Source organism: Simochromis diagramma, unplaced genomic scaffold (genome assembly GCF_900408965.1).
Source record: "Simochromis diagramma unplaced genomic scaffold, fSimDia1.1 OVJJ01000646.1, whole genome shotgun sequence".
NCBI classification, from domain to species: Eukaryota; Metazoa; Chordata; class Actinopteri; order Cichliformes; family Cichlidae; genus Simochromis; species Simochromis diagramma.
This window is the reverse complement of record NW_024387279.1, coordinates 5240011-5266980: the sequence shown is the minus strand read 5'-3', so window position 1 is coordinate 5266980 and position 26970 is coordinate 5240011. Positions and strand designations below refer to the sequence as shown.

At 41.8% G+C, this 26970-nt stretch overlaps 1 protein-coding gene across 4 annotated transcripts in view; it reads right to left on the bottom strand.

Moving 5' to 3' along the window:
- The window catches only part of frmd4ba (FERM domain containing 4Ba), a 41831-nt gene that overhangs the window by 2926 nt on the left and 11935 nt on the right, over nucleotides 1–26970 (bottom strand). Inside the window, exons 1-21 of one of the 4 annotated variants that reach the window (XM_040003363.1) lie at nucleotides 23499–23981; nucleotides 19627–19692; nucleotides 19418–19512; nucleotides 19180–19272; nucleotides 18824–18908; nucleotides 17479–17535; nucleotides 17073–17095; nucleotides 13065–13148; nucleotides 12237–12302; nucleotides 11626–11683; nucleotides 11117–11203; nucleotides 6149–6225; nucleotides 4609–4747; nucleotides 3307–3448; nucleotides 3075–3208; nucleotides 2879–2995; nucleotides 2259–2487; nucleotides 2063–2119; nucleotides 1840–1975; nucleotides 875–1039; nucleotides 16–779 (exon numbers count right to left, since the gene is read on the bottom strand). In XM_040003363.1, the coding sequence (XP_039859297.1) occupies nucleotides 16–779; nucleotides 875–1039; nucleotides 1840–1975; nucleotides 2063–2119; nucleotides 2259–2487; nucleotides 2879–2995; nucleotides 3075–3208; nucleotides 3307–3448; nucleotides 4609–4747; nucleotides 6149–6225; nucleotides 11117–11203; nucleotides 11626–11683; nucleotides 12237–12302; nucleotides 13065–13148; nucleotides 17073–17095; nucleotides 17479–17535; nucleotides 18824–18908; nucleotides 19180–19272; nucleotides 19418–19512; nucleotides 19627–19692; nucleotides 23499–23660 (2836 nt within the window). In that variant the 5' untranslated portion in view covers nucleotides 23661–23981. Of the gene's footprint in view, nucleotides 1–15; nucleotides 780–874; nucleotides 1040–1839; nucleotides 1976–2062; nucleotides 2120–2258; nucleotides 2488–2878; nucleotides 2996–3074; nucleotides 3209–3306; nucleotides 3449–4608; nucleotides 4748–6148; nucleotides 6226–11116; nucleotides 11204–11625; nucleotides 11684–12236; nucleotides 12303–13064; nucleotides 13149–17072; nucleotides 17096–17478; nucleotides 17536–18823; nucleotides 18909–19179; nucleotides 19273–19417; nucleotides 19513–19626; nucleotides 19693–23498; nucleotides 23982–26970 lie in introns of those variants that run through there. The other 3 variants (XM_040003364.1, XM_040003365.1, XM_040003366.1) reach the window with 3 other exon arrangements.

Sequence of the window (26970 nt, the reverse complement as noted above, 5' to 3'; positions counted from 1 at the left end):
GTGAAATTGTCTAACCTGACGAGTAGGGAAGGTTCCTGCTGCTGTAGGCTTGTGGTGCATGCGTGGTTGGATAGCCCAGACTCTGCTGGGAGCCTCTGTCATACTCATAGTCGTACGCAGCCTGTTTTTGTGCAGTGTTACGTTTGTACCAGCCTCTCAAGTGTTCAGCCACCAGGGCCTTCTGGATGTTCTTGTTGATCTGTTCGTTGCTTCGAGGCACTGGACGCTGCCTGGATGGCCGTATCGTGGCGTACACGTTCTGTGATGCACCGTCTATCTCGTCATTACCGTAGTGACCATACACGCTGGGGCTTTGATAAGCTGTTTGGGTGTGGTGGTAGGAAGGGTTAACATTATAGTGTCCCTCCATTTCATTGTCGTAAACATAGACTCCATTGGAGTAAGGCTCCGGTTCTGGGTAGTTGGGATAGCCTGTGACATAGTAGGCTGTTGTGGTGGGCCGAGCCCGAGGCTGGTAGGCATAGCACCGAGTGTCTGGCTGAGCCAGGTTGGGCATGCTGCCCGTGTTGGCGTACATGTCTTTTCTGTGGCGCCCGCGCACTCTGCGCCCGTGGGTGTGGTGGTTACCAGGGACGCTGTATTCCACACTAGACTGGCTTGTGTAGGAGGAACCGTCATCGAGCATTTCGGTGCTGTTGCTGCGTCGAGCTGACGGGACAGTCAGTGTTGGCATGGATGGTTTGGTCTCGATCATGAGCTGAGACTGTGACTCCAGACTCCCGCTACGCTGGCGGAAGTGTTGTGGAGAATCCTCTGATCTGCAATTAAAATTAAAGTTTAGTGAATGTAATGCATAAGAGCCGTTTATGAAGCGGGTCTTCAAAATAATGAAAGAACTACATAAAGCTCATACCTCAGCTGTGTGCTGCTGTATGCGTTGCGGGTGAGGAGGGGAGTGGGTGGCATGCTGCGTGCATCACGTGGCTGCCTGGAAGCTGCTTTACATGGGCTGCTGTAGACCGATAAGGTGTCATTGTGACTGTAATGGTGCGCTTCCTGGTCTTGGTCACAATGTAATCTAGAACACAGATAGGAAATATGTTCAGATTAACACCACTATCTTCTTGACAGTAAATCTAGGAAAGGAAGAAAAAAAAAAAAGGAAAAAACAAAACAGGGTTTGCTCGACTGCGGCACTTTAGTCATTCCTTACACCTGAATGAGTTCCACTGCATAGACCATTAATCTTTTCATGCAGCAGCAAGCATTATGACTTTTACCACCCTTCTTTTAAATGAACCTGAGAGTAAAACATCACCCGCACCACTCTAAACACTAACGCAGTAGCTGGTGTTTAAACAACATTTCCAGCACCGCCTTCTGTTTCCCTTTTCCTCTCAGCTTGGGATTGTTGTTTGCTCCTTTACAGGCAGAGACATGTTTTTTCATCTATTTTTAAAGCCGGTGTGTTTGGGCTGATAAGCAGACTGTTGGAGAGGCAGGAGAAGGAGGGAGGAGGTTGACTGTCAGGAATGTAGCTCTGGATCTACTCTACAGGTCTGTACTAGCTTCACGCTTCAGGCCCCTGGAGAAACAACAGGCATTGCGTATCTCCACAGAAAAACAGTTCAGCCATGTTTCCCTGTCATCAGTCATCATACCCATCAATCCAGTGGTTCTCTCAACTTGCCTACATGTATCTTTGTTTTTATTTTCTTGCATTTTACACGCATACTTCCAACTGCCTGTGTTTTGAGCTCTGCCTGTATACTGTGTCTGAACAGAGTTGTGTAGCTGCTCACATTCAGTCTCCTCTTCAGTCACAGTGTTAGGACACTAATAAAGTATGCTCCATGAGTGTGGGTGCTGGTCGCATACCTGCTGTCTGCGAGCTGGTCATTGGCAGAGGCTCGTCTGTCTTTGTTGTAATGAGCATCCAGAGTGTCTGCGTGGTGTGGTCTGGGGGAGTATTGGACTGAACGAGACCGCTGCCTCTGGGAGCCAAGCTCATCATCTGGGAGTGAAAAGTCATTGTTTTAAGTATAACTCATTCATAAATGAGATGGGATTTAGGAAGCACATGCACACTGAGCACACTAACCATCATCCAGAGTGAGGCTGTCAGATAGCGAGCTGAGTTCTGAAGGCTGGGGATCATCTGGTCAGAGGACAGAGAGAGACAAGTGTTCTAAGAAATGTCTCTGATATTATTATCCACAGTCTTGTCTCACTATGACTAATGTTCTACAAGCTCTGATATGCAAGTATGTGTCACTGCCACTGTTCGTGAAATCTACCTCGTAAGATCAGTGAGGCTCTCTGAGTGGGTTTCTGTCCTTTTTTGACCCTGTAGTCGTTGATCTGCTTCTCAATCTCTTCCAGGTTTCTCATAGCGTCAAGATAGTTGTGCTTCCTTTTCCTTTTCACAGTCTTGCACAGGTCAGCCTCATTGGCTAGCTTCATGGCTGCTTCCACAATCTTTTGCTGCAAGGCAAACCGACTCTCCAGATTCCTCAGATGTGGATCCTGTTGGAAAACACAAGACTGACACAGTTAATGGGGACTTTCCAAAAAACACACAGATCTTGTCGGAGCAGAGGCACCCATATGAACAAAGAAACAGACATAAAGCACTCAAAGCTAAAAACACAAAGACATCAGTCTTTTAGTGTCATTTTATATACTCATCTTTAGTTAAAGACAGAAACTAGGTACAGCTCCCCATAAGAGTCTCATATGATATGTTACACAGTGTAGGCCTCAAAAACAGAACTGAACTCCAAAAGCCTCACTTTAAAAAGTCAGCTGATCTAAATGAGCCGTAGCTAAACAACAACAGTGGGGCACTAATGGTGTTTCAAGTGTCACAGCAGCCTCACACAGCAAAACCACAGCACAAACAAATATCTGCATTCACCTCATCATAGGGGAAAAGATCATCCAGTTTGAAGGCTGTCCCAACACGCCGTCGCACTTGAGGAACCTTCTCACCTGTGGCCAGGGGATATTCCTTAGGCAATCTTCCTGTAAGCTCCTGCAAATGAGAATAGCAGCCAGAAGTCAGCTGAGAATTCGACACTTTTGGAAACAAATCCAGTAAGACAGACACTCACAGCTTCTCTTAAGCAGATCTTTTTCAGTTCTTCAAGTTTTGCTGACAGTTTGTCTTGAAGTTCCTTTTCCTTCTTTTTCAATTCAGCGATCTTCTCTTTCTTCTGTTCCTCGCTGACTTCAGAGTCAGCAGAACCTGGAACAAGGACAAAATAAATATAAAAAAATTAATACATTATCACCTATCAATCTGATGTAGAACAGAAGTCATTATTTGATTATCTGTCTGCTTACCAGTTGAGATGAGGCTTCCATTGCTGGCCATTATTAGGTGATTTTTGCTCTCAATACTGGAAAGTTTAGTGATCCGGGGGGCGGAGATCTCAGTGAGGTCTACTGCGATGTCTCCTGAACTCCTGGTAGTGGTCATCTTTGACTGTAAGTGAGGAAAGAGAAGATTAGGAGGAGAAAAGGGAAGGCGATAGTATTTAATTTTATTGATAGCACAGTGCATCGTGACGGCTGCAGTGGCATGCTAAATATTTATCATCAATCAGTGTTGACTTCCTGTGCATGGCATCAAACCTGACATGCCATGCGCCTCCAAGACATAGCCTGAATAACTTCATATAACTGCAACCGCACACACTCAACCATCTTAACTATGAAATGCACATAACACACATAACACCTGCCTCAGTGCTCAAGCCCAGTGTGCGTTTCAGGAAGAGTTGAACACTTGTTCCAGGATCTTTGCTTTTAATTCACAGTGTATTTTACTTTTCTGTGCTTTCCAAACTAAATACTTTCTTTGTGCACATGTGCCTTATCCCTTATCCCCACCTTAAGCTACAAATAAAACAAAAATACGTAAAATACTACAATTCTATAATGAATACTATATCCACAACATCATAAAAGTATTTCCTGGGGTGCAATTTCAAGCACTTTGTGCACTTTCAGTTTCATTTTGCAAAAGTGAATTAGAGAGGGTCTGGTTACATGAATTATAACAGCTTTTAAACTTAAGACCTAACAACCTTCCAACATAAAACTCAATGGCATGGAATCTGTTTACTTTAAAACTGGAAGCCCTCGATAAACTCTGAGTCAAGATATTTACACTAGTCACGAGTAAGGGACACGTATCAGGCAGTGTATCACATGAAGAACAGTCATTGTTGTAAAAGGCTGTGACACAACAAACCGTTTAAACATCATTCGGTCACTGTTCAAACTGAAAAAGACTGCAAGCTTTTCTTTGTTGCAATCCATCTAGAGGTTACTCCTTTTACAGCCTACTGAAAATAGGTCAACACCACAAGACAAACTAAAAACATGCAAATAACAAGAAGATTTAGCATTCAAAATTTAAAAACGAAAAACAAGGAAAAAGTCCGTTATGGTCTCTTCAATCTTATGATTGACTCTACTCCAAGAAACCACCATGCATATTCTCTAAACACATCAAACAGTGTAAATTACTGGTGTAAACTGGTGTAGACTGTTTCTTTGTGTTTCACAATAGAAAAACTGGCAGACAGTGTGAACAAAGCAAAGTGAATCATGGAGGAGAAAAAACAGGCAGACACTCACTTTGCTTTGCTTCATGTCCAGGTAGAACTGGTGCTGACTGATGGCCATCACCCAGATGGTTTTAATTAGTGAATGGCTGGCATACCACGTGTGAATAACCAGGCCAGACTGTCCAAAGGTTCGCTTGGTCACTGCTCTTCTGTAGAAGACAAGATGGACATCCAATACTTGCTGTATTGCAGATACAATCTGTTTAATTGCTTAAATTCGAGTGCCTATAATATGTTCATTTAAAAATTCCTCATTTTGTTTTGGGTGTGTACCTAAAGCCCAGTGTGCCCCAAATAGTCCCAGGAAATATAAGCCAAACTAATGCTGGTCTAAGATCTGTTGGCTGGTATCAACAGTATGAATCTGGTATGTATCCAGAAAAGACTACTCGTCATATCATCCCATAAAGCACAAGGTTTTAATCAACTTGTTTTTCATGTATTTATATTACAAATATATATTACAAGGGAATGACAGTAAAAAAGAAAAAAAAAATCCAGCCAAGTTTAGCTTCCACTATAGCACAAAGAGAAAAAACAGTAACCCACAGCCAATTCTTATTTATTGTTTTCAAATCAATCTTTAAGTCATTTTTGATTGTCCCTCAGTATTACGGTGCTCACTTAGCTCTGGCCTGTGGGCAAATGATCAAATGCTTACGTCAGCCACATTAGCTCGCAGCATAGTGCAACTACAGACTCTCCTATTCTTGTGAGGACACTGTCATCAAAAACTAATCCACCGGGTGCTCAGTTTCTCAGAGAGCATTAGAAACTCCTAAAAGTCTGCTCTTACTGGCAGCAAAAGAACATGCTTTTTTGTGGATGAAACATTTTAAAGTCAGACCTAGCGGACACAGCCCTAGCAAGTTGGCGAAAATGGAGAATGCGAGGCAGTCATTCTATGCTTAAGGGCGTGCCAAACTAGCTGCTAGCTAGTTAACCTGATTACAGAGCGATAACATGGATAACACATTTATATGGGTACATAAAGGAAGTAAGGGCTCAAGTGTCAACGAAGCATTTCAAGTAGTTCAGCAACAGTGTTTGTTATCCAACTACAGAACCCGTTACATACATAACAGCTATATAACAAATCAAAGGAAATTAGAAATAACTAGACAGCACAAGGAGAACAAAAATATTATTAAATCTAATTAAAACTAATAATTAAAACTTCTAGATCTCTGTGTAATAATATACTAAGTAGATATGAGGAATAATTTTAAATCTGAAGCTGTCTGTTAGGTTTAATAATGGCTTTAACTGCTGGAAGTGGCACATTAAAGCTTGTGTTAAGGGCAGAGGGCTTATAAAAACCTTAGAATAATAAACAGCCACTGAGCAGCAGGAAAAGACTCATTTAACAGACATGTTAAAAGGCTTTAACAAGGTGTCCTAAATGGGCCAGTGGCTGCAGATGACCTTCACAGTGTGTAAGGTGTAGGATAAGGAAGCAAGAGCAGTTGCTAAAATGGGAACACTTCAGAATACAAGAAAAGCAGCTATTAGGTTAAGTGAAGATAAAGTAAGTGGGTTTGTCTTCTGACCTGTGCGGGTCGTTCACTTCCACTGAAAACTTCTTCTCACGGAAATACAAATTCTCCAACTGCTTCCACTGAAACAACTGCAGAGACACAGAGAGGGTTCGGCGGAAAGGAGGGGAAGGGACAGACAGAGATAGATTACACATCACTGAGCACACATCAGCCAACACAACACTATAGAAATATGGATTTACATTACATGAACAAAAAAGAGGAATCAATACCACCAAAAGATACTAAGCAGAGAGGTGGGTATCTAGAAAACTGGCTTAGATTCAGCCACAGCAGCCTGCCTGTGAACACGGTTTATAACGTATACAAAATAACTGCTCAAGTCATGAATGGGACTCAGTGGGCCAGCCAGTCAGGTGTAAGTTCAGGCTAACAAAAGAGTAATTATGAAGCTGCTGCAACTGCAGGAACAAAACTGTGCCAGGCAGCAAGCCAGCTTTTCATTTCGCTCTGTTGAAGAGAACAGACACGACTTCTCTGTGTCAGAAGAAACATCTGTTCTACCGATACTGAAACAACTCAAACAGATTTAAAGTTTTTGTTGCCTTTCAAGAACTCTTCTCTGCTCACGTACAGGAAAAAACATAATAATAAGACCAAAACAATGGGGCTGCCAGTGTTCATAGAAACTGCTTTACCTGATACCAACTCACGAGACAAGGACTGAAACGCCCCATTGTACAAAAACGTATATATACACACACACACACACACACACACACACATGCTTTTCGGGCTAAGAATCCAGTATCCAGTTCCATTTTCAGAGTTTATTCTCAGTAAAACAAGTACAGCACATCACAGCAGTGACAGACACAATGCTTTACACATTACAGAAAGCACAGCACACTAACAATCTAGAGAAGAGCACAAAGATACTAAAACATGCCAACTTAAAGATTATTTAAATCAGCCTGACAGGTAACTAGTGGACACCACAACATGGCTTACCGTGAACGTTGTATCTGTGCTTATCAAATCTCTGAGGAATTCTCTGGACTTGTATTGAATCCTTTGACTTTCCCACAGGGCTTGAGCTTCTTCGAACAATACTCTCTCTTGTCTGTTGTGAAGCCAGATAGGTGTTGCAAGAGTTTTGGTTGAGATAGCCACGCCCCCCCCCCCCTCCTTAACCCCAACCCCTCCTCCACCTCTCTCCCCTCCTACGATAGCAGGGGACACCTCCTGCAGCCTCCAGTGCTTAGTACTGCTCTGCACTCTCTTTTTCCCCCCCCTTCTCTTCTACGCAGCTCTCTTCCTTTTTGGTCAAACCAGATAAGCAGGTTGTACACAACTATTTGATGAACCAGATATTTCACCTTTGCTCTGCTTACTGTCACTCACAGACATTTAAATGCCCCACGCTAAATGTGGGAAGTGTTCTGCCGCCCTTACTGTAAACAGAAGACAGAGCACTGCCATGTATAATAATCCACTACAACCATCTCCCCCACCAAGAAAACATGCTGGCAATAAGTAACTTTGGGATAATCATTAATAGCAGTGGCTTTCTTTGCCATTGTGAGAGCAAGTGAGCACATAGCATGGCCCAAATTACCCTACAACCTGAGCCTACAATACTGAAACTGTACATAAATGCTTAGTTCAAACAGGGTATTCCAGCATGGCAGATCATTCCACTAAATACTGCACTCCTAGCAGCTGGTAGACACATTTAAAGACCTAATTTTCTTGTGGAGGTCCTCACGTAAATTACCACTGTCTAGTCACCACCATTTAGCATCAATCACACAGTAACAACTGATACTTGTGTTGGCTCACTCATTCTGCTAGAGAAACTTCACACCTGTGTGCCAGCGCATAATAAAACTCTGAGGCGGCTTCTGGTAGAACCACTGCTCGAAAAAATGTTAGAGATGTGACACACCTCAAACTCTGCAATCACGAGACCTCTCAAAGAGGAAACAATCCATGAAATCACCCAGATCACATTTAGAGAAAGCAGAATCAGTTTGCTAAAACCAGAAAACTAACCGGAATTAACAGCACACAAAAATTTTCTGTCTTCATTTTCTGTCATCTTCCTTGTTTTTTCCAAATGTGTCATTACAGGCAGGTGGAAGTGTGCCAGAAATGGCTGTGGTTTCAGATGGGATCAGGCTGTTCTCATGGAGACACACCCACAAGCCCAAGGACCCCCAGGGCCACAAGTCCTCAAAAATCATACATGGATTTTAAAAAGGAGCCCTGACTCACATGCCAATACAGAAAAAGATCTGCCACACCCATCACAGAGCACGTCACATACCAGGGCTCTACTTGAACACTGTACATTTCCATGGCATGACACAACATGACACACAGCTCAAAGTAGTGATAAACTGATAAAAATGTAGCTCCTGGAACAAAAAACATCCTGTTTTATTTCATAACAGGAGTGAGGTGAGTTGAGTGAAAATAGGAAAAAAAACAAAAACACACACACCATAGAAAAGAAGTTTGTTCAGTTTTTATTTTTCTTGAACAGAGAGTGAGAACACTTTTATACCCCCAGCTGACACTGTCTCGTAATGACCTGAAGACTGGTTTTGGTTCTGCTGGCTCATCGTACGTGTGGACCAGCATGCGGTCCCATTACATGAAGGGAGAGAGCCCAAGTGAGGCAGAGAGAGAGAGAGAGAGAGACTGACTCCTGGTTTAATTTAAGAAGAAATTAAATGTCGACTTGCCATCTGCCTGAGTCCCAGAAACAGTTGTGGCACTCCAGTTTTGCTCCTTCATATTAAAGCATCACAGGCTTCCTAATTACAATTCTGCATCTTTTTCCTCCCATTCCACATTCAGATCTTTGGGATACATAATCAGTGGGTGTCATCTACATGCTTATATACAGTTCCATTATGTATACATAATGGAAGCGGGAGAGTATTCACTTTACTAAATATATCACTTTTCTAAAGCACAGCAGGGAAAGGGGCCTTTTCAGTTTCAGGGTATTCAGTTAAAAGTGATCAAAGTGGGATGTGTGGAAAGAAGATAATATTGGGTTAAGCTATCATAGCTGCTTTTTAGTTTTACTAGACTTATACAATCAAAAAATAAAAAAGCAGCACTGAGCAAATGTTTTGTCCTCTTTAAACCAGCACTACAACAATGGCAGCAAGTACTAATTTCCTGTTATCTATTTAATGAAAAACTGTTCAAAGCAACATTGCTGTGAAGGGAAAATGTTCACACAGAATTGAAAATTACATTTAAAACTGCCGTGATGGTCAACTGACCTCCCCTTAATACTAAAATCCAGCACCTCACCCACATCCACAGATAACTGTTTTGTTTTGTTTGATCAATTGTGTTCCCTCTGAGACACACACACACACACACACACATAATTACCATAATGAATGTAGCATGCTGAGAGGGGATGGGCAGGAGGCAAGGAGGGATAGGATGGGTGGAATACAAGGGCTATGAACTAAGACAAGAATACTACCCAGATACAGAGACCTCCCTTCAAGGTAAAGGAAAATGAGGGAAACAGAGGCTTCTAATTACCAGCAAGAACAACAAAAAGAGTTATTAAGAAAAAAAAAAAAAGCCACATTCTGCCCGCCCCCCAACAGGAAACTCTCATGAAGTTTTTATGCTCCTGCCCTGAGTAGAAGACTTAGAAAAGGCAAAAAGGCAGTCTTGCTTTGGATGAACATTTCCAACATCCCAAAATACAAATTCTACCTATCCACTTGGCTGTCGAGGAGAAAACTCTGGTCCCAAAGCTTTGCTGCTTCCCTGGAGCACCATAATTACCCCTCCTATAGGACTGCTGAGAGAGCCACGCTGTGCGTCTGCCCATTAATGCCTTGCCTCAGTACTGCACACCCTGCTATGTCAACAGGTTCATACTGTATAAAAGCAGCTATGATGAGACTAAAGAAAGAGGCCAGCGAAAATGCCTGGGTAGAACATTATTAAATGACACCTCCCAGACAAAGGAGACAACAATCACGGACACAGCTACACATTAAGAACGTTTGCCCTATAAGCAGGGAATCTTTAAACTGCAATGGATACTATACAAACTACATTATTACCAGAGTGATGTTTTAAGACACACACCACTACAAATTCAGTACAAGTTATAAGTATAATTTTAAAGCCACTAATCTTATATAACTGGAGTAAGCTACAAATTATAGAAAAAAAAAACAGCTTTGCAAGAGCTGTTATTTTTATTTACTTTAATAACACACTGACCTGGTGATACATTTTTAGAATTAATCAAAAAAGGACTATGACACTATTTTTTCAAAGTGTAGGTCTTTGTGTATTTTACCACTTAAACTTAGCAAGCAGATTTTATAATCCATACCACTCTGCATTCCACCCCTGCTAATACTGGTCCATACTGTATTTACTCCTGCAGCCTTGAAAGCACTACGCACATACTGACACTCCAAAATATTTCCCCCCCTATCTGTGTTCCTCTTTCTCCTGACTGGCATGGGAACCAGAGTCTTAATTACACCTATTTACAGTCTGGATGGATCATTAACCAGCCAGCAAGAAACACATGAGTGGAAGCAGAGTTTTCATCAGACAAAGCCTTTCAATGACCCTCAATGCATCATACTTCCACAAACTTAAGAGCTTTCAACTTTACATTCGATGAGTGACTTGATCAAGTATTAAATGGCACTTGTAAGAAAGCCAGGTCTATTTATAAAGCCCACACCCTAAGCTAGTCTGAGTAACTTTGCAAACCAAACAAAAGCAACAAACAAGTAAATTATAAATAGGAACGCAGATCCAAACCAAAATTTAACATATCCCTTTTTTAGTTCAGGCTCTGTGTCTCCATAAAGTTTCATGCAATTTGGCAAAGTAGATTCATCTGACAAACAGATGAATGCAGTACAAGTATACCTTCACCAAAGACAGGACAAGAGAAAGAAGAGCAACTGTGGCAAATACAGCAGCTATAACGAGAGGTCAACCCACCTGTCGAGGTTTCAGCTTATCCTGCCAATCGTACTGGCCAATGCCTTTATAGCTGACTCCCAGCCACCACGGTATTCCTTGCTTGTCCTGCAGGAAAGCACACACATGCAAATAAACCACACTTTCACTCCTTAGAGGTAACTTTATTGGTGTGTCTAAAAAAAGAAAGAGGCCTGTTACCAAAGTAATTACCCTGTTAGGCTCACAACAATTGCAACTCAAGAAGAGATCAAATACATTTAAGCTCTTAAAACTTCAACACTGCCGTTTGATCTTCTCACACACCTTGATTTAATTAGGTTTGGTAAGGGAAAAAAAAACTGTGCATGAATAAGAAAGTGAGAAAAGCTGAATGGATAGATTGCTGTTATAGCTGAATCAAAAAGCTCACATTTCAACCATCATGGGGAAAAAAAGGAATAGGGGTTAGATTGATGTGTTTAGATTAGATGTAGACGTAAGCTTGTTTTAATGTTAAGCTACTGTATGACACAGGGCACTGCCATTACCTTCACTGGGTAATAATGGACTCCATATGTTGGCAGGGACTCCACCAGGGCCAGATACCTTCAGTGAAAGAGGAACAGGTTAACAGGAATTCAGCCACTTACACTTCATCACTGTCATCTGGCTGTTGTAATACAACAGACTGAGTGGGATTTAAGCTACAGCCATTGAGAAGCCACAATCATTTGAAGTGGCAAGCTGATCGATTTGTTTCAGGGCTGTGACAGAGTCCATTGATCAGTTCAAGGGCAGAAATCATCGGAGTGTAAATGACCCAGGGTTGCACAGAATTACAGTCCTGGGAAAAACAATGCAGGGCTGACACTCTCCCAAGGCTGGCTGGCAAACTGCCCACTCTAAGAGCACCTCCTCTAATTAATGACACATTCTGGCATGGTGACAGTCACCTCTTAAAACAACAGCCACCACAGAGCAGACATGTTAAGTTAAAGAGTAAGACCTGACGTAGAAGCTGCTGTAATGCAGAAGAGAAGTTCAGCCGTAAATCATGTTTAGTCACACACACACACACACACACACACACACACACACACACACACACACACACACACACACACACACACACACACACACACACGTTTTCATGACTTACTGAACAATGGCTTGCCCTCTGGTCAGTCCTATCAGCTTCTTGTAATGTTCAATCACTTTTTCCTCACTGTAAATGGATAGATAAAACATTTAATGAATAATCCATCAAGTGTAGCATATTGAAGCCACAGAGGGATTGCTGTGCGAGGGCCATTTCTCCAACACACTTTCTGACTGCTCATGCAGAAAATGCAGTCTGCCCTACTGGCTTGCTAATGGCTCTCGTTTACCTCTCCTGCAAACGCCTCACATTTACATCCCATTGTAATCATTTCTTAACAGCCACACTGCAAACATACTGAAACTTAACACACAGAGAAAGCGAGAACAACAGACGTGTACATGTGGTCACCCAAGCACCATAACAATGTAATTTTAATTAGGATATTAAACTGCTGTATCAGCTTCAGAGACTGTAGCAGCCTCAGATGACCAAGATAAGCAAGAGCAAAGTGGATTGAAGAGGCAGACAGTGATCTTTCAGACAGTCTGTGGCTGTCAGCACCTCCCAGTGCTCTCCAGGACTAATGAGCAAACGTAATTAACACGACCCAGACGCTAATGAGTCACCCTGTCAGAGGAAAAAGCTTCTGACAATAAGAGACTAGGTCTGCATTCAACCTTGACACCTAAAAAAGCTCATCAGAAGAGTTAACTGCTGTGTTCAACCAGGCGTTGCTGAACAGTAAGCAGATTTGTTAGAGTTGTGAAGAAAGGGGCTGTGGTGTTGGCTGAAAGTTTCTTTGGTGCTAATCCGAAACTACTTAATCATTCATTATCCTCGAGCATTTTGTGGTTTTCTCAGACCATAAGATCTCAGATATCTTACCAGTAATTGAGAGACGGGTGTTCCCTTAATACTCTGGTGGGCAGGACTGGTAGCTGTTTCAGGTCTGATGTAGCAGTTTCAGCACTGGAGTGGGGAAAAAAAATTCTGTTAATTTACAGTAACAGAAAAAAGTTATTGTGCTATCCTTTATTGCTGGCAGTGTGACAGTAAAGCACCAAAACTGCACTGATTATTGCCTGTCAACACACAATAGTGTACAAGACTTCCTATGCATGGGAATCATGCTTAGAAGTCCAAGGTATCCTGTTTTGGCCTTAAAGTAAGTGGCCTGTGCCAGAATGTTGACCATGAGTAAAGAAAATTTCAGTGTTTACGCAAAAATCTCAACCCAAAGTCTAAAAATGTGTCGAGAACATTTCTCCACATGTTCGGACTTTCACAGTGTGTTTTGGATTTCTATCTTAAGGCATGGCAGCAATAACTCACCCTTGTAGATCTTTAGAAAAGGTGCACTGTCAGGATATCGTTTTCATCTTTCTTATCTGAGGTAGAAAGAGTATAACGTCCCGCCAAGACAAAACTTGGGCTTTATTCATGTCTTGCCAGACTTAATTTGCGCAGCACATGCAGAGCTTTTAAGTCACAAAGGGCTTGGAGAAAAATAATCTCTTAAAAAATATCAAAGCCGTTCTATGCAGGTTCTCCGCAGTAAGCCACTTCAGTTATGTAATTTACTGCGTGTAAATAATAGTATATCGATTCCTCTTCACGGGTAAGCCAAAGAAGGGGTGTTCTCATGCACAAACCAACCAACTGTTGTAATCACTTTATCTGTACAGAACTGTGGTGTTACTGACTGTCAAGGTCTCTGATACTGAACTATGAGTCACTGCAGCCTCTTGTAGATGGGAGCACTGGGTCTACAGTTTCTGTCAGACAAAAACGGCTCAGGCTTGGCGGGCCAGTCCACTGGAGACCTGAACAAAAGCCATTCACAAGCACTTGGCAGCCTCTGCCTGTGTTGAAAAGTACTGTATGGGCCAGTCCTATTACAAAACAATCCATGTCTTCTCAGACAGGCCTATAATATGTAGATCACACCATATTTAATATAAAGCTATTAGAACATCCTCAGCTCTTGTGCTATCTAACTAAATTACAATAACCTTGAAAATAAAGTATTGAATGACTTTAAGATCATAACCATTTAACCTCAAGCTGACTTTGTGGTCATCACTTTAGCTCATCTTCTTCAGAGAGTAATGGAATCAAACGGTAAGACGGAACCCTAACGATCCAGCTATGCGAACCTGCTCCCTAAACCAAAGGAAAAGAGTGAACCACCACAAGGACAGAGGCTCCTGACTCATTCTCCCCTGTAGTTACCTCTCCTAGGTTGACTGGGTTTTGCTGCCACGGCACTTAGCTGTGTGTTTGATGGCATACATTTTATGGGGAGCTGGGGCCTGGTGTTGTCGAGGTGATCTACTCTGCAGCCGCACTGCCGTGTCAGCAATCTGGAATTCATTACTATGTCTGTTATCTTCCCGCAGAATGCAGTGTGGGGGCAATTCCTACACCCAGTGCAGCCCAACCCGGAGCAGCCTACCCAGTGTGGGAGCGATAATGCTCATGTGTCAGCTGTTCCACGGGGCTGAGACATGGCGACTTTGGAAGAGAGCACAATGAGAGAGCTGGTTGCTGTGAATCGACCACTAACTACAGGGTACACCTGCAAATAGAACTGAAGACCAAAACTGTCTGGGTGTAATGCCGGTTTATGCGCCGCACATTTTGAACTAAACAGACACTCAAGTTAACTCGAAATCATCAACAGATGAATAGACAAATGTCTGAAGATTACTTTTGAAGGTAATTACAATTACTCAAAAGAAAGAAAAAAAAATCCCCAGCCGCTCTTTAAACTGTAAGGCATAATTAAAGCCATCAATCAGTTCAGTGATTTCCAATGCTTCCACCAAACCCCAGAGAACTGCTGAAACTTGTTGCTGTGAATTATACCTGCAGGTGCGGAGAGGACAGCAATAAAGTGTGAATCAGTATGCAATACTGCACAGGAAAAGGAATTCTAACACAGAACACAATGGGAGACCTGATGGCGCATTAATTCAAATCACAGCAGGGGGCCAGCCTACACCAAAACAAAAGCATGACTACAGTGAGTCCTCCTGACGCCAAGTTGTCTGCAATTGGACAGTGGGTCTGGCTCATCCCTCTTAAGGCAGCTGTGTCTGTATGCAGAGGGCTCCCTGACTCCTCCGCAGCTAATCTTTACTGCTCCAGGACCCTTCGCTGATACAGTATATGGGAGGCACATTCATATGCTTCCTGAGGGGATTTACTTGGCCTATTCTCTCACAGGAGTAGAAATAAAGGAGATCACTGACAGGGATGAGAAATACTTCCACAGAGAAGTGGGGGATGCACCAGGACAATAATAGTGGTAGATAAATGGGATGGGGGTGCTATGATCAAGTCAGACAAGGAAAAAAGTATTTTGCCACTGAGGGAAATCCATTCTATTTATTAATGTGTAAAGTAAACAAAATCTATTGTGTTTTACAGCCTAAAATCTAGCAACCACAATGCAAGTAGATATCCCTGCAAATACAGACTAACGAAACTCCCAAAAAACTAAAACAGAACTGTTTGATTTGGAAACTTCCCATCATCCTCTCTGATTCTTCCAGATTTGTTGGCCAGTTTTCTTTTATTGTGCTTTCAGAGTCAGGGCAAAGTACAGCCCATCCCTACACCCACATGAACTGAAAGTTCAGACAGTAAAGTGCATGTTACACTTTAAGGATATAACAAGCCTGAAATCAAAACACACTGAAATGAAACACAAGAGGAATAAATCTGCATTGAAGCTATAATAAATGGTAATTAATATTTATCAGGTCAGTCTCGCTTGTAAGAAAACGGAGCAAGTTAATGAGCACAAGCGGATGCAGCCAAGTTGTGTTTTTCCCTTTTTTTCTGCAGGAGAACAAAGGCAAAGGTTTGACAAGAGGTTGAACTGCATTTTCAGCATTGCATATATATCGCCATTCAAACAACACAAGCGCACTCGCCTTACAAAGCACAAATCTTTGTTTCTGCACAATGGACGGAGAGGCCTTTAGAGGCAAAGCAAAGAGACAACACATGCAGGTTCAGGCTGCTTCAAGCTGCTTGCTCATTCAATCAGACAGGCCAGTGTTTACTAGTGGCAGCAAATGTCCTTCACTTCTATGACTGGAGGGGGGAAAAAAAAAAACAAAAAAAAAACAAACAAAAACCCCCCCCCCACACTTTATCACTAGGCAGGCTTCTGAGAGCAAGTTGACTATGAAAGCATTATCACAACTAGTGAACAGATTATTGAGCTCTGGAACAGAATCTCCCACCAGTGTCATCGACCCAATCGTGTACACTACGTCCCATGTTTGTACATGTGTCATTCAGGCCATGTTTGTTAGGGTACGTGACATTTATTAATAGATGACGCCATCACTACATGCCAAAAAGTAAATCTGTAAAAAGTGTTCCACATGTTTAGAGCACAAACACATTGCATCATTGCATTTGCATACGCAAAGGCAGGAATTAATAGTAAATCTGTCTTTGAAAGCACTATGTGGATAATGCCAAGCCACATGAGGTTCAGGTAAATGCCACAAGAGCAACCAGGAAAAAAAAAAGAAAAGAAAAACAAAATTATTAACTCAGATAAGTCCACCATAATACAAAATCTGAGCCAGCAAGTTGTACATTAACAGACAGCTATCGTTTAAACAAACAGAATTGACCAATGAACTTGGCAAACTCTGCTTCCTTTATAGATGACAGGAACAAATACTTTATAGATTATGCAAAGCCTGCATTCAAGTGCATAACTTAACTTATAAAAATGTGTATGGAAATCCGTTTATCCAATACATCAAAACATCTTTCTAAACTTCAACAGATAGTACTGTTTTGAATGAAAATCAACTTGATGTAATAAAGATCTTTGAGCCAGGCAATATTTCAAGGGGTTCTTACCTGCTGTAATCTCCTTTGGCCTCCTAAAAATGGGAAAACAAAGAAATTAGTGAAAATATTGCTAGAAAAGTCAAGACTTAATAAACTGTGCTAGTAGCTAACATTACCGCAGAGGTCAGTCACTACAAAGGCAACATTACATAGTAAACATCAACACGTTTAATTTAGAATTTCATTCATTTCAATAGCTAATAGCTAAAAGCAAGCATGTAGTCGAAGCATAAGGTGATTTTAGACGTCACTGTTGATATAAAAAGGCACAGTTTGGTTAACAACAGCTCCGACTGTAGCCCCCCCCCTCCTCAAGAGACAACTATTTTCAAATGTTGCGAGCCCACCGAGCGTCCTCGTTTGGGCTGAGTGACAACACTTTAGCCTGGAAAGGCTGCGACAAACTCTTTCTTACCTGCAATGCGAACGCGGCTAACTTGAACACATTTTCACTCTCCACTTCAATGGTCTCCTGTTGTTAAAAAAAAGAAGAAGAAGAAAAAATTGGCAAGGATATTTAAAAAGACAATGTGTAGCCCGTTTGAAACACTTGACTTGAGAGAAAAACCTTCCCGTCCCGTACCTCGGTCCCACCGTTACCGACTGAACCACTCTCGCAAAGTCAACCCCGTGTTACAAAAAAAAAACTGCCCGTGAAGAGGATTTAACATGTTTTTCAGTCCCCGAATTTATCCTGTCGTTTACTCGTTAAAACGTAACGCACACACCGGAGTGCAGAGAGAGCCTGGGTTAATGCCCTGACTGAAGTTGCTGCCCCCTCGGCAAAGTGGTACGGTCCGAAAGCAGGTTCAACAGTCTGCGTCTCCCATGGAGATCAGTCTGCTCTCCCCGCGAAAAGAAAAAACGGCAACCGCAACGTTTGATCACGTGCTGCCTTCATGTGCTCCTCGTATACCCCACGTTCCCCTATCCTCTTTTAGCAAATTTGCGCAGAACTTCACACATTTAACAGTTTATTTCAAAATGATTAAAAATAATCAAACACCAGTATCTATTAACGTTTATTAACTCTTGTCAGCAAGTAGCACAATAATTTTGCTTAATTTTTTATAAATAATTTAACTAAAATACAAAGGGAAAGTGACTCCGGAGCTCTGAGTTTTTCATTTCTGTGTTGAAACCTTTTGTTCTGTTTGAATGTACCCTAAACATTAACATTCGACTTTGATAACACCGTTAGTAAATTAGAACAACACTAGGTGGTTTCCAATTGCCACTGAAAGCAGCATTCTGCTCTTGAGCGGTGGTAGAGGGCCTACTGAGAGATATAACAGTATATTATGAATAAATATTACGTAGGCACAACAATTCAGTGTAAAGAACCATGAGCAAAGGAAATCAGCGCACAGCAGGCTATGGGAAGTTGTTACACTTGAAGCAAAATGATGGGGATTTGTGATTTGTCATGCTAAAACAAAAGGGAATCAAAATGGGCAATATTAATTCTGTAGAAAAGATTGTGCATGTTTTATTTTTAAAATGTGCATCATGTAGATTTTTTTTCTTAATATTTACTCAAAATTAATTTACCCAGAGCTGTTATGCATCTTCCCATAATGCAATCAGCTATTGTGTGCAATTTATTAAAATGCCAGTTTTGGATACCCTTATACAAATTATATATATATATATATATATATATTTTGCTTCAGATGTAAAAACTTCACATAGCCTGCTGTGAGCTGATTTTCTTTGCTCATATATATTATATAAAACACATTTTGCTCGCAAACACTTACATTAAACACTAGAGATTTAGCATTTAGGAAGAACAGCTCCACTGTTGTGTTGTCTTTCAAGAGGGTGATCTTCTCAATGTAAAACCTGTGAAAAGTTTATTTTGGGTCAGTAAGGCTTACTAGAAACAGATTGCCAGTGCAAGTCAGCCAGTGTTTGAGCATTAAGCACATCATCATGTTCAACACAGTAATGCTGTTTGGAAGACATACAGCTGGATTTAAACCATGTTCCATTACTGCCACCTGCTGGTCATGACGAAACAGTGGATGTTGCTTCAAAACGGGGCTCTCATTATTATAGTGTGTAGAACAATAAGACATGATAGGCTGATGCTTACAGTAAAACACTCACTCACCTCACAAGGAACTTGAGCTCCAAAGGCCCCGAAGTCTTGGAGAAGTAATGATCGAGGACTTTACGATCTAGTTGGAGCCAGTTACTCTGGCCACTGAGCAGGGATAATTGCAAAAGAAAAAAAAGAAAATCATGTTTGCAATACAGCTATTTTTCAATTATTTCCCTTTTATTGTTAAAGTAAATTTTCCTCAAGTGCACTTTTGCATTAAAGTGTACACATGTGGAAATGTACTTACGTGTCATCTATGAAGCACAATCCAAAGTACTCTTTCTCCTTCAGGTTAAAATGTGATGCTACCAGATCTAGCAGTTCACGGGACAAAAGCTTGGGCTGTAAAGTTTTAAATAATATGCAGGAACTCAGTTTAAACTACTACTATTATTATTTTTTTAAAACATAAAACACCATAAATACAATGTGAAATAAATTAAAAGGGTGACGTACCTGAACCAGCAGCTCCAGCTTGCGGTCATCAAGGAGGTGAACTTGGCACAGGCGGCCCTCTGTCATCTAGAGGGGAGAAACAAAGACAACTCCTGTAAAACAACACCAGAACACCTCACTGTCTCCACATCCACCTGTGCGTCTCAGCTCAAAGCTGTGCCTCCACTGTTTCAGGCCTCTTTTCAGGCCCTCTTCAGTGTCACGATTGTCTTTGTGATGAAGGAGTGAATAGGTAAGAAAATCCACAAGCTAAGCACCCATTTGGGACCCACGCTCCCAAAGATCAAAGTCTTCACAACATCATTCTCTTTACATGTCTGAAAACTATTGTTTAAAAGTCCACTGGCAACACTTTGGCCACAGGTCTGCTTTTTATAAGGCCACAGTGAATCTCAGAAAAAGACATGGAGATTCTTTTGCCGCCAGACAGGATCCCATATCCTGTCTGCTGGTGTGTCCTTTTCACCCACATATCCTTCCTCTGCATCAACACTAGTCCTATGAAAACATTTAAGATGTTGTCATCCCACTTTTTCCTCTGCTGTAAAGAAAGAGCAGTGAAAGACAATGATGTCCTCCTCCAGAGTTTAATTGAATTCCCAGTCTATTGTTTATGATGAATGGTTTGTAAGACTCATTATGTTGCAGTCAGCAGAACTGTCTTTCACTGCAGAGCACCGTAAACATTATTGTCTTGTGATAACTTATAACTTAATTTTTTAATTCAGCGTGTTGAGCTGCCACCAACACTTTGATCTGGTTCTGATCATTTGAGACGTGCACACTCCAAGTGCCATTAATACAGAAAAGGGATTCCTATGTAGCACTGAGGAATGCAGCGACACTGCTATAGTTATTTCCTTGTGTTAACATATATTATTCCTTGCTAGTGGAGGTATCGGTCTGTTACAATGTACTATGAACACACTTCATATTTGCAGGCTTTATTCAAACACTCCTGTCTGTAGAGTAGCTGCATATAAGGCTGCCATGAGCAGCTGCTAGCTTAGCTTGGCATGATGATGGGAAACAATGGGAAGCAGCTAGCTTGGTACTGTCAAAAGGAAGTTCAACTACAAGCACAGCTGAAACATTGACATGGTTCAATGTTATTTCATCTTTCAAAAACTTCATTCCCTCTTAGTTTGACCAGCCCAAAGTGGTTTTTGTAATATCCTGTAGTAGACTGAGCCTGTGAAACACACTAGAGGGAAGAAGCGCCAGCAAACACAATCTCAACATATAAGAAAGCTTATAGTGATAATGATAAAGCTTCTCATTGGGGCTGGATCAGGTGATCATTTAGTTAAGATGTAATAGGCCCCAGCTGCTGTGTGCTTGCCATGACACACTGAGCATTTCTCCATCATTGGAACTCTCCACGTGTTTACACACCACTATGCTATGTCATTTTTTATTTTGAAAGTCTGGCTTTCTCGCACAGTGTCCTTTGTTCTGCCTTCCTCCACTCACCCCCAACAAGTTGCAGGACATGACTGCCCCTCCCTGAGCCTGGTTCTGCTGGAGGTTTCTTCCTGTTAAAATGGAGTTTTTTTCTTCACACTGTCTCCAAGTGCTTGCTCATAGGGGTTGTCTGATTGTTGGGGGTTTTTCCTCTGTCATTGCAGGGTCTTTACCCTACTTGAGGTGACAACTTTTGGGATTTGGCCTCTTTGGAGGTAACTGAGGGTCACCCTGACCTCCATTCAGGGAGACCACAGGCAGGGAAGACGTCTTCTGGCACTTTGTTAACCTTAAATGTACTAGGACATATCGTTCTCAGCACCACAACAGAGCAGTCATTTCACTTTTATACAGCACAGGCTGCTTTTCCAAGCTGCTGTTTTTCAACACCCAAAACCTCAGTGAGACTTACGCTTCCAGAGACAGCTGGATGTGTGTGTTCAGTTGTGTGTACAGTCATGCTAACTTTTTATTGTGCCATAATTTTGCTGAAAGCTGTAAAGTTCCAGATTTTAAAATGACCTCCTCCGTCTACTGTGCACGTGTCCAAAGGTTTAAGCCTCTGAATCTCTGCCAAAGACAAACATAAAGAATCACAGCAGCTCGACTGTATGAGAAACACATCTTTGGCAGCTTTGTTGTGGTCTGCCCATTATGTGGTTCTCTTTTCATACTTCTTTGTGTCTTGCTCTCTTTTGTCTTGTGTCTCCTGGGCTTTCTTGTCTGTGTCTGTCAGTGTTTCTTTCTTATCTTTTCGTGTGCGTCATGTCACGTTTTTACTCCCTCTTTTTGTTGTTGTTGGGTTTTTTTTTCTAGCCTTGTTATTGTCACATGCCTCTTGATTGCGTTGACCAGAGTCTCATTAATTCCCTGTGTATTTAGACTCCTGTCCTCCCTTTGTTAGTCATCAGTTTATCTGTTTACCGTTTTCTGATTTGGTGTTGTGCTGTTTGACCTTCTGCTGGTTTATGTTTGAACTGTGTCTTGCAACAGTTTTGGTTAAGTCGTATTAAAGCTGATATTGTTATATTATCTCTTAGCCACATTTTTGCATTTAGGACTCTCCTGAACTCCACACATAAAAAGATTTGCCTTGATAAGAATTATAGTAGATGACAGTAATGTCCATTGTTTAAACAGGGATTAATCACTATAGCAACCCTTTTATGAGTTGTTGTTGCTGTCCAAGCCACAGTCCTTCCAAGAGCCTATCTATCAATGCTGTATTGTTGTAAGCCGGGGACATCAAAACAGAAAGAAAGGGACAAAGGTCTTTAGATAATGGTCCGATTTTAAACTCACAGCCAGTCGTTAAAGTGAGCTCACTATCTAAAACTGCGTGGGACACAAAGCCTCTCATCCATAAGTTTTTAACTCTCCGTGTCAATGTTTAATTATTTGTTAAAAGTGTCTATAACGGTATCCTGTCCTCCGTAAAATAACGTGCACAGCAGAAACAAGGTCTTGTATCGTTCTTTATGATGACTAAAATCAGGTTATCAACTCACTAAATTAACCCATGGTTTCCCAATCTAGTTATCAGTTCATTCAAATAATACAGGCTGTATTGACATGGATAAGTAGTGGTTATACAAAGGAAAACAAAATTCTAATATTATAAATATATGAAGAGGTTAAACAAATAATACAGACTGAAAGCTACACAGACAGGCTCACTTTGATGCTTCAGAGATTAATTCTAGGAAACAACAAACTTTTCAGTGACATAGAGGAATGCTTACATTTAATTGTTGTATTATGTGCATTTTGGGGGTTGAGGAAGTCAATTTCAAGTACTATGAAAATGAAAATAGCGCTGCTTTAAAATTAAAGGGATGTGATACCTGTCTTTTTTCAGAACTCCTTTTCAAAGAAGTCAGTGTCAGGTTTTCTGTTTGCTCTTTCAAAGACACAAATGAACTTTACCTTCACATGATAGCATGCAGGGAAAGAGCAAAACCCGAGAGAGAAACCTGAGTCTGCCCAGATGACGTCCATGAAAGTAAGATACGTAAACCATGCAGACAGCGCTCAGGTGTTCCAGGAACCACGCATTTCAAAGAAAACTTTGGAAGTGCCCCTTGTTACCCGGACGCTGAGATCAAACGGCAGGTCACGCTGCTTTCCAAATGATTACCACGTGTCCTGGGAGAGGGACCCTTGTTAAAAAAACAGACTTTGTGACTCAGCATGAGGCAGCCTGTGCCTCCTCACGTTCACACAAATAAACACATGCATGCACTAATGAGCCAGATGAGGAAAAAAGCACTGACTCACTTCAGTCAGAGGAAAGTTTGGCCATAAAAATCCAATACAGTAATTAATCACAAGTGCTGCCCAGGCAGCTAGTAAAATCAGCTTTATCTGACTTCCTCCCACTTGAGATATTTACACTAATGCCCTCATACCTGGTAGCATTTCCCAATCCTGAACCAGGCTTCTAGGAAGCGTCTGCATGGCATCAGCCCACGATTGTACCAGCTCCTCAGTGTCTGATGCGCCAGGCTCCAGACAAGCTGGCTACCCGATGCCACCAGATCCTCCATCCCACGTATGATACGCACAGCCATGTCCGAATGCTCTTTCTCTCCGCTGGCCACCTTTCTTTCTTCTTCTACTGGTGACACCTTGCACTTTCAGAATGAGTAGAAGAGCTGATCTGCGGACGACTTTGTTTTGCTTGAGAGCAACAAGCTTAAAGGGAGCACTTACAATCCAGTACACACAAACACACACACAGACACACACACTAGTCTACTATGTCTCCCCCAGCTGATGTAATGTCAGTGAGAGTCGGCGCTCTGGAGAGGCTGGAGCAGAGCAGCGTGCCTCCGGCTTGGTCCTGGGCCCCAGTCCAAAACACTGCCTCACAGAGTGCAGGGGAGGGCAGGACAGAACCACAAAGCCCCTGCTGCAAAGGCTCCATCTCCCACCACATAAACACACTTGTATACTAATACAACTTACATGCGAACAAACCTCAGCTGGCCACTCTAAAGTCCCACATTCGTTCATCTGTGGCTCACAGTAGTATAATGTTGAATTTTTTTTTTTGGGGGGGGGGGGGGGGGGATTGGGCAAAAGCGAATGACTACATCTCTCGCATTACTTTTTTATTTCAGCATTTATTTCAGTTTCATTGTCTGAGAAAGGGTGTGGGAATGGTCCGTCACTTTGTCTGAGATGTGGGGAGCAATTTCCTGAGGAGTCCAGACATTCCCACCCACTATATTCTGCAGAAGCACTAAAAATAATTGGTCCTGTTTGGATCAGCATGGCTGGCAAAACTGACGAGGCAAAACTAAAAGTGATACCGTCTGGGGAAAATCAGTTGGGAGGGCTTTGATGCAAACGCGCCTTGTTTCTTCCTTTCATACGGCTGTAAATAATAGGTGAACTTCACGCGTGAGCTGAACACCTGAGTCAGACCTACAACTTGGAGAAGGTTGAGCAAAAACAGCATGAAAGGAGAGATGGGAGAGTGCTGCGGCTCACATGGAAGCAATATCCTGATGTTTGTCTATGTGATCCCAGTTTCTGAGAAATTTAAAAGTGGCCACAGACAACAAGGTGCCGTTTCAATGCACATGATCAATGTAACCGTCTGCTACATCTGCAATGACAACACAGAAGAAGGGTGGAGACAGAGGTGAGAGAAGGAGCCTATTAGTGAAAATTGTGTATTATTAATTACCAATGAAAAAGCAGGGCAGGAAGTGAAGGTTTGTGTGTAAACAAACACAACCTTAGCACCCATCAGGAGCTGCCATGTATCTAAAATGCATTGTGTGCGCAGCTATGCATGCACCGTCTCTGTGCAGGAAGTGCACAGGCTACTGTCTATTTTAGCTCCCTTCCTACTTCATTTAAGTCAGCTTTTTTCAGATTGGCAGCCCCTGGCAAACAAAAGATTGGTAATGTGCCATCACTGTACCGAACAGCATGCCAGGGATACACTTTCATTTGCTTGTATTCATTTTAAAATCATATCAAAATGCAAACAAGCGTCCAGAAAGGATTAAATACATGTGATGTTGTAATCCATCTCACTTGAATCAGATGGATCTACTTCTAAGTGAAAGGATTCACTGTCCTAAATGTGAAGTTGCAGCTAACTATAATAAACACGGACAGGCGTGCAAAGCCACAGCTGCCTGGAGGGCAGCGGTCGAGAGAGCCAAACATATGGTGGACACTGTTGCTGCTGTTGAACACACACGTGCTTGCCATGTGTGCAAAGGAGGCCGATGTGTTCTGGTCCACATCATTCTGAAACATGAACAGGGGCTTATGCATCTGTGGCACACATTTCTGCCATGTAAACATCTTGACTTTCCACTTAGAGCATGTCACATAAACTGCCTGGTTAATAAGCATTTAAACTGCCTGAAAACAATTTCTTGCATTAAAAAAAAAAAAAGATCACTCTTTGATTCTTGCAAAATTAAATGAACCCATTTGGTAGTGGGTACATTCATTATGTAGAGTGAACAATAAATTAGCTAGGTACACTGGTTAAACAAACAATTATCAGTGTATAGACATGCAGATGCTGTCTTTAAGACACACAGTGTTACTCTCTATACCAAGTTTCAAAGAGGAACTAACTGATATGAACTTTTCCAGATAAAAGTTAATATCATCCGTTGGGTAGATACATATTTAGAATATCTATCTGATACTCTGTGTGATCTGTAAGTAATGTTAAATCTTAAATAACTGCTTTTTTGGGCAGATGCAGTACTGTATACACCTTGTGACAACTACTCAAATACTAAATCTCATATTGAATAGTCATTCAGTCTCTAACTCTTAGAGGGGATGTGTGGCTAATTAGCACATAATTGCTCCATTATGTTCCCAAGTTACTTGCATTTTGGGCTCTGTGGTGTCGGCCAATCGTGACTAATGGCGCATCTTCTGCTTTTTGTGTCTGCAAACTCATGAGCACAAACCAAAATTGTAAAGATGGGTGCCATTAATCTAAATGAGCTTGAAGCTTAAAAACAACATAAAAAGACAACAAAACCAGCTTTGATCTCTGCATGCCTGAGATAGGTTTCTTTGTCTCCTGGTGATCATAGTGACACACTCATTCTAACTTCTGAAATCTCACACAAAACAAGCTTGCAAGTACAAATCTGTCCACTCATTTCAAGGTAAAGTGATTACTCGACAGCTAAATAAATGCTTTCACAGAGAGAATTTATCACCTGTGTTCCCTCTTATCGTCCACTGTCACAGCAGCCGTAAATACCATGAGGTCACAGCATGGTCCGTCACCCCCTCTGATGTCACTTTTGTGTCACTCTGAATTAGTCATGTGCTTTCACAAGGCTGTGCTCACTTAAAGGCTCATTCTTTTCCAGCTGCTGTTGTACTTCACCTCGGACAGAATACGATCATTGTTGCGGACGCTGCAATGCACCTTTATTGCCAGCAGATGGGGTAACAGGGTGTCAGACAACCCTTGGGGGCAAATGGAGGCAATCCTTTTGTGGTAAATTATTCTGTTTGGAGGGTTTTCCTCATGCTTTTTTTTTTTTTTTTTTGCCAATGTCACACCATTTCTCCTCACATAAAGCTCTTATTTCACTTGTGACATGTGGATTGAAAATGTAATAAGAGTACAGACAGGCAAGTTGTTACAATTTAGCCAAATTCTATCCCTGAAGCTTCGTGTTAATAGGCTTGAATCTGTAGAGAATACAAGGCAGGGCATGACAGGGGGAGCCACGCTGCCAAGATCATCACGGTTTCTTGTCCCGGGGCTCTTTTCAACATGGGATGGCAATTACCGTGTACAGTAAGTGGTAGATTAATAGTCTAAACGGGGTAGGCCTCCCGGTGAACAGAACAGAGCCGGAGCAGGGCAGGGAA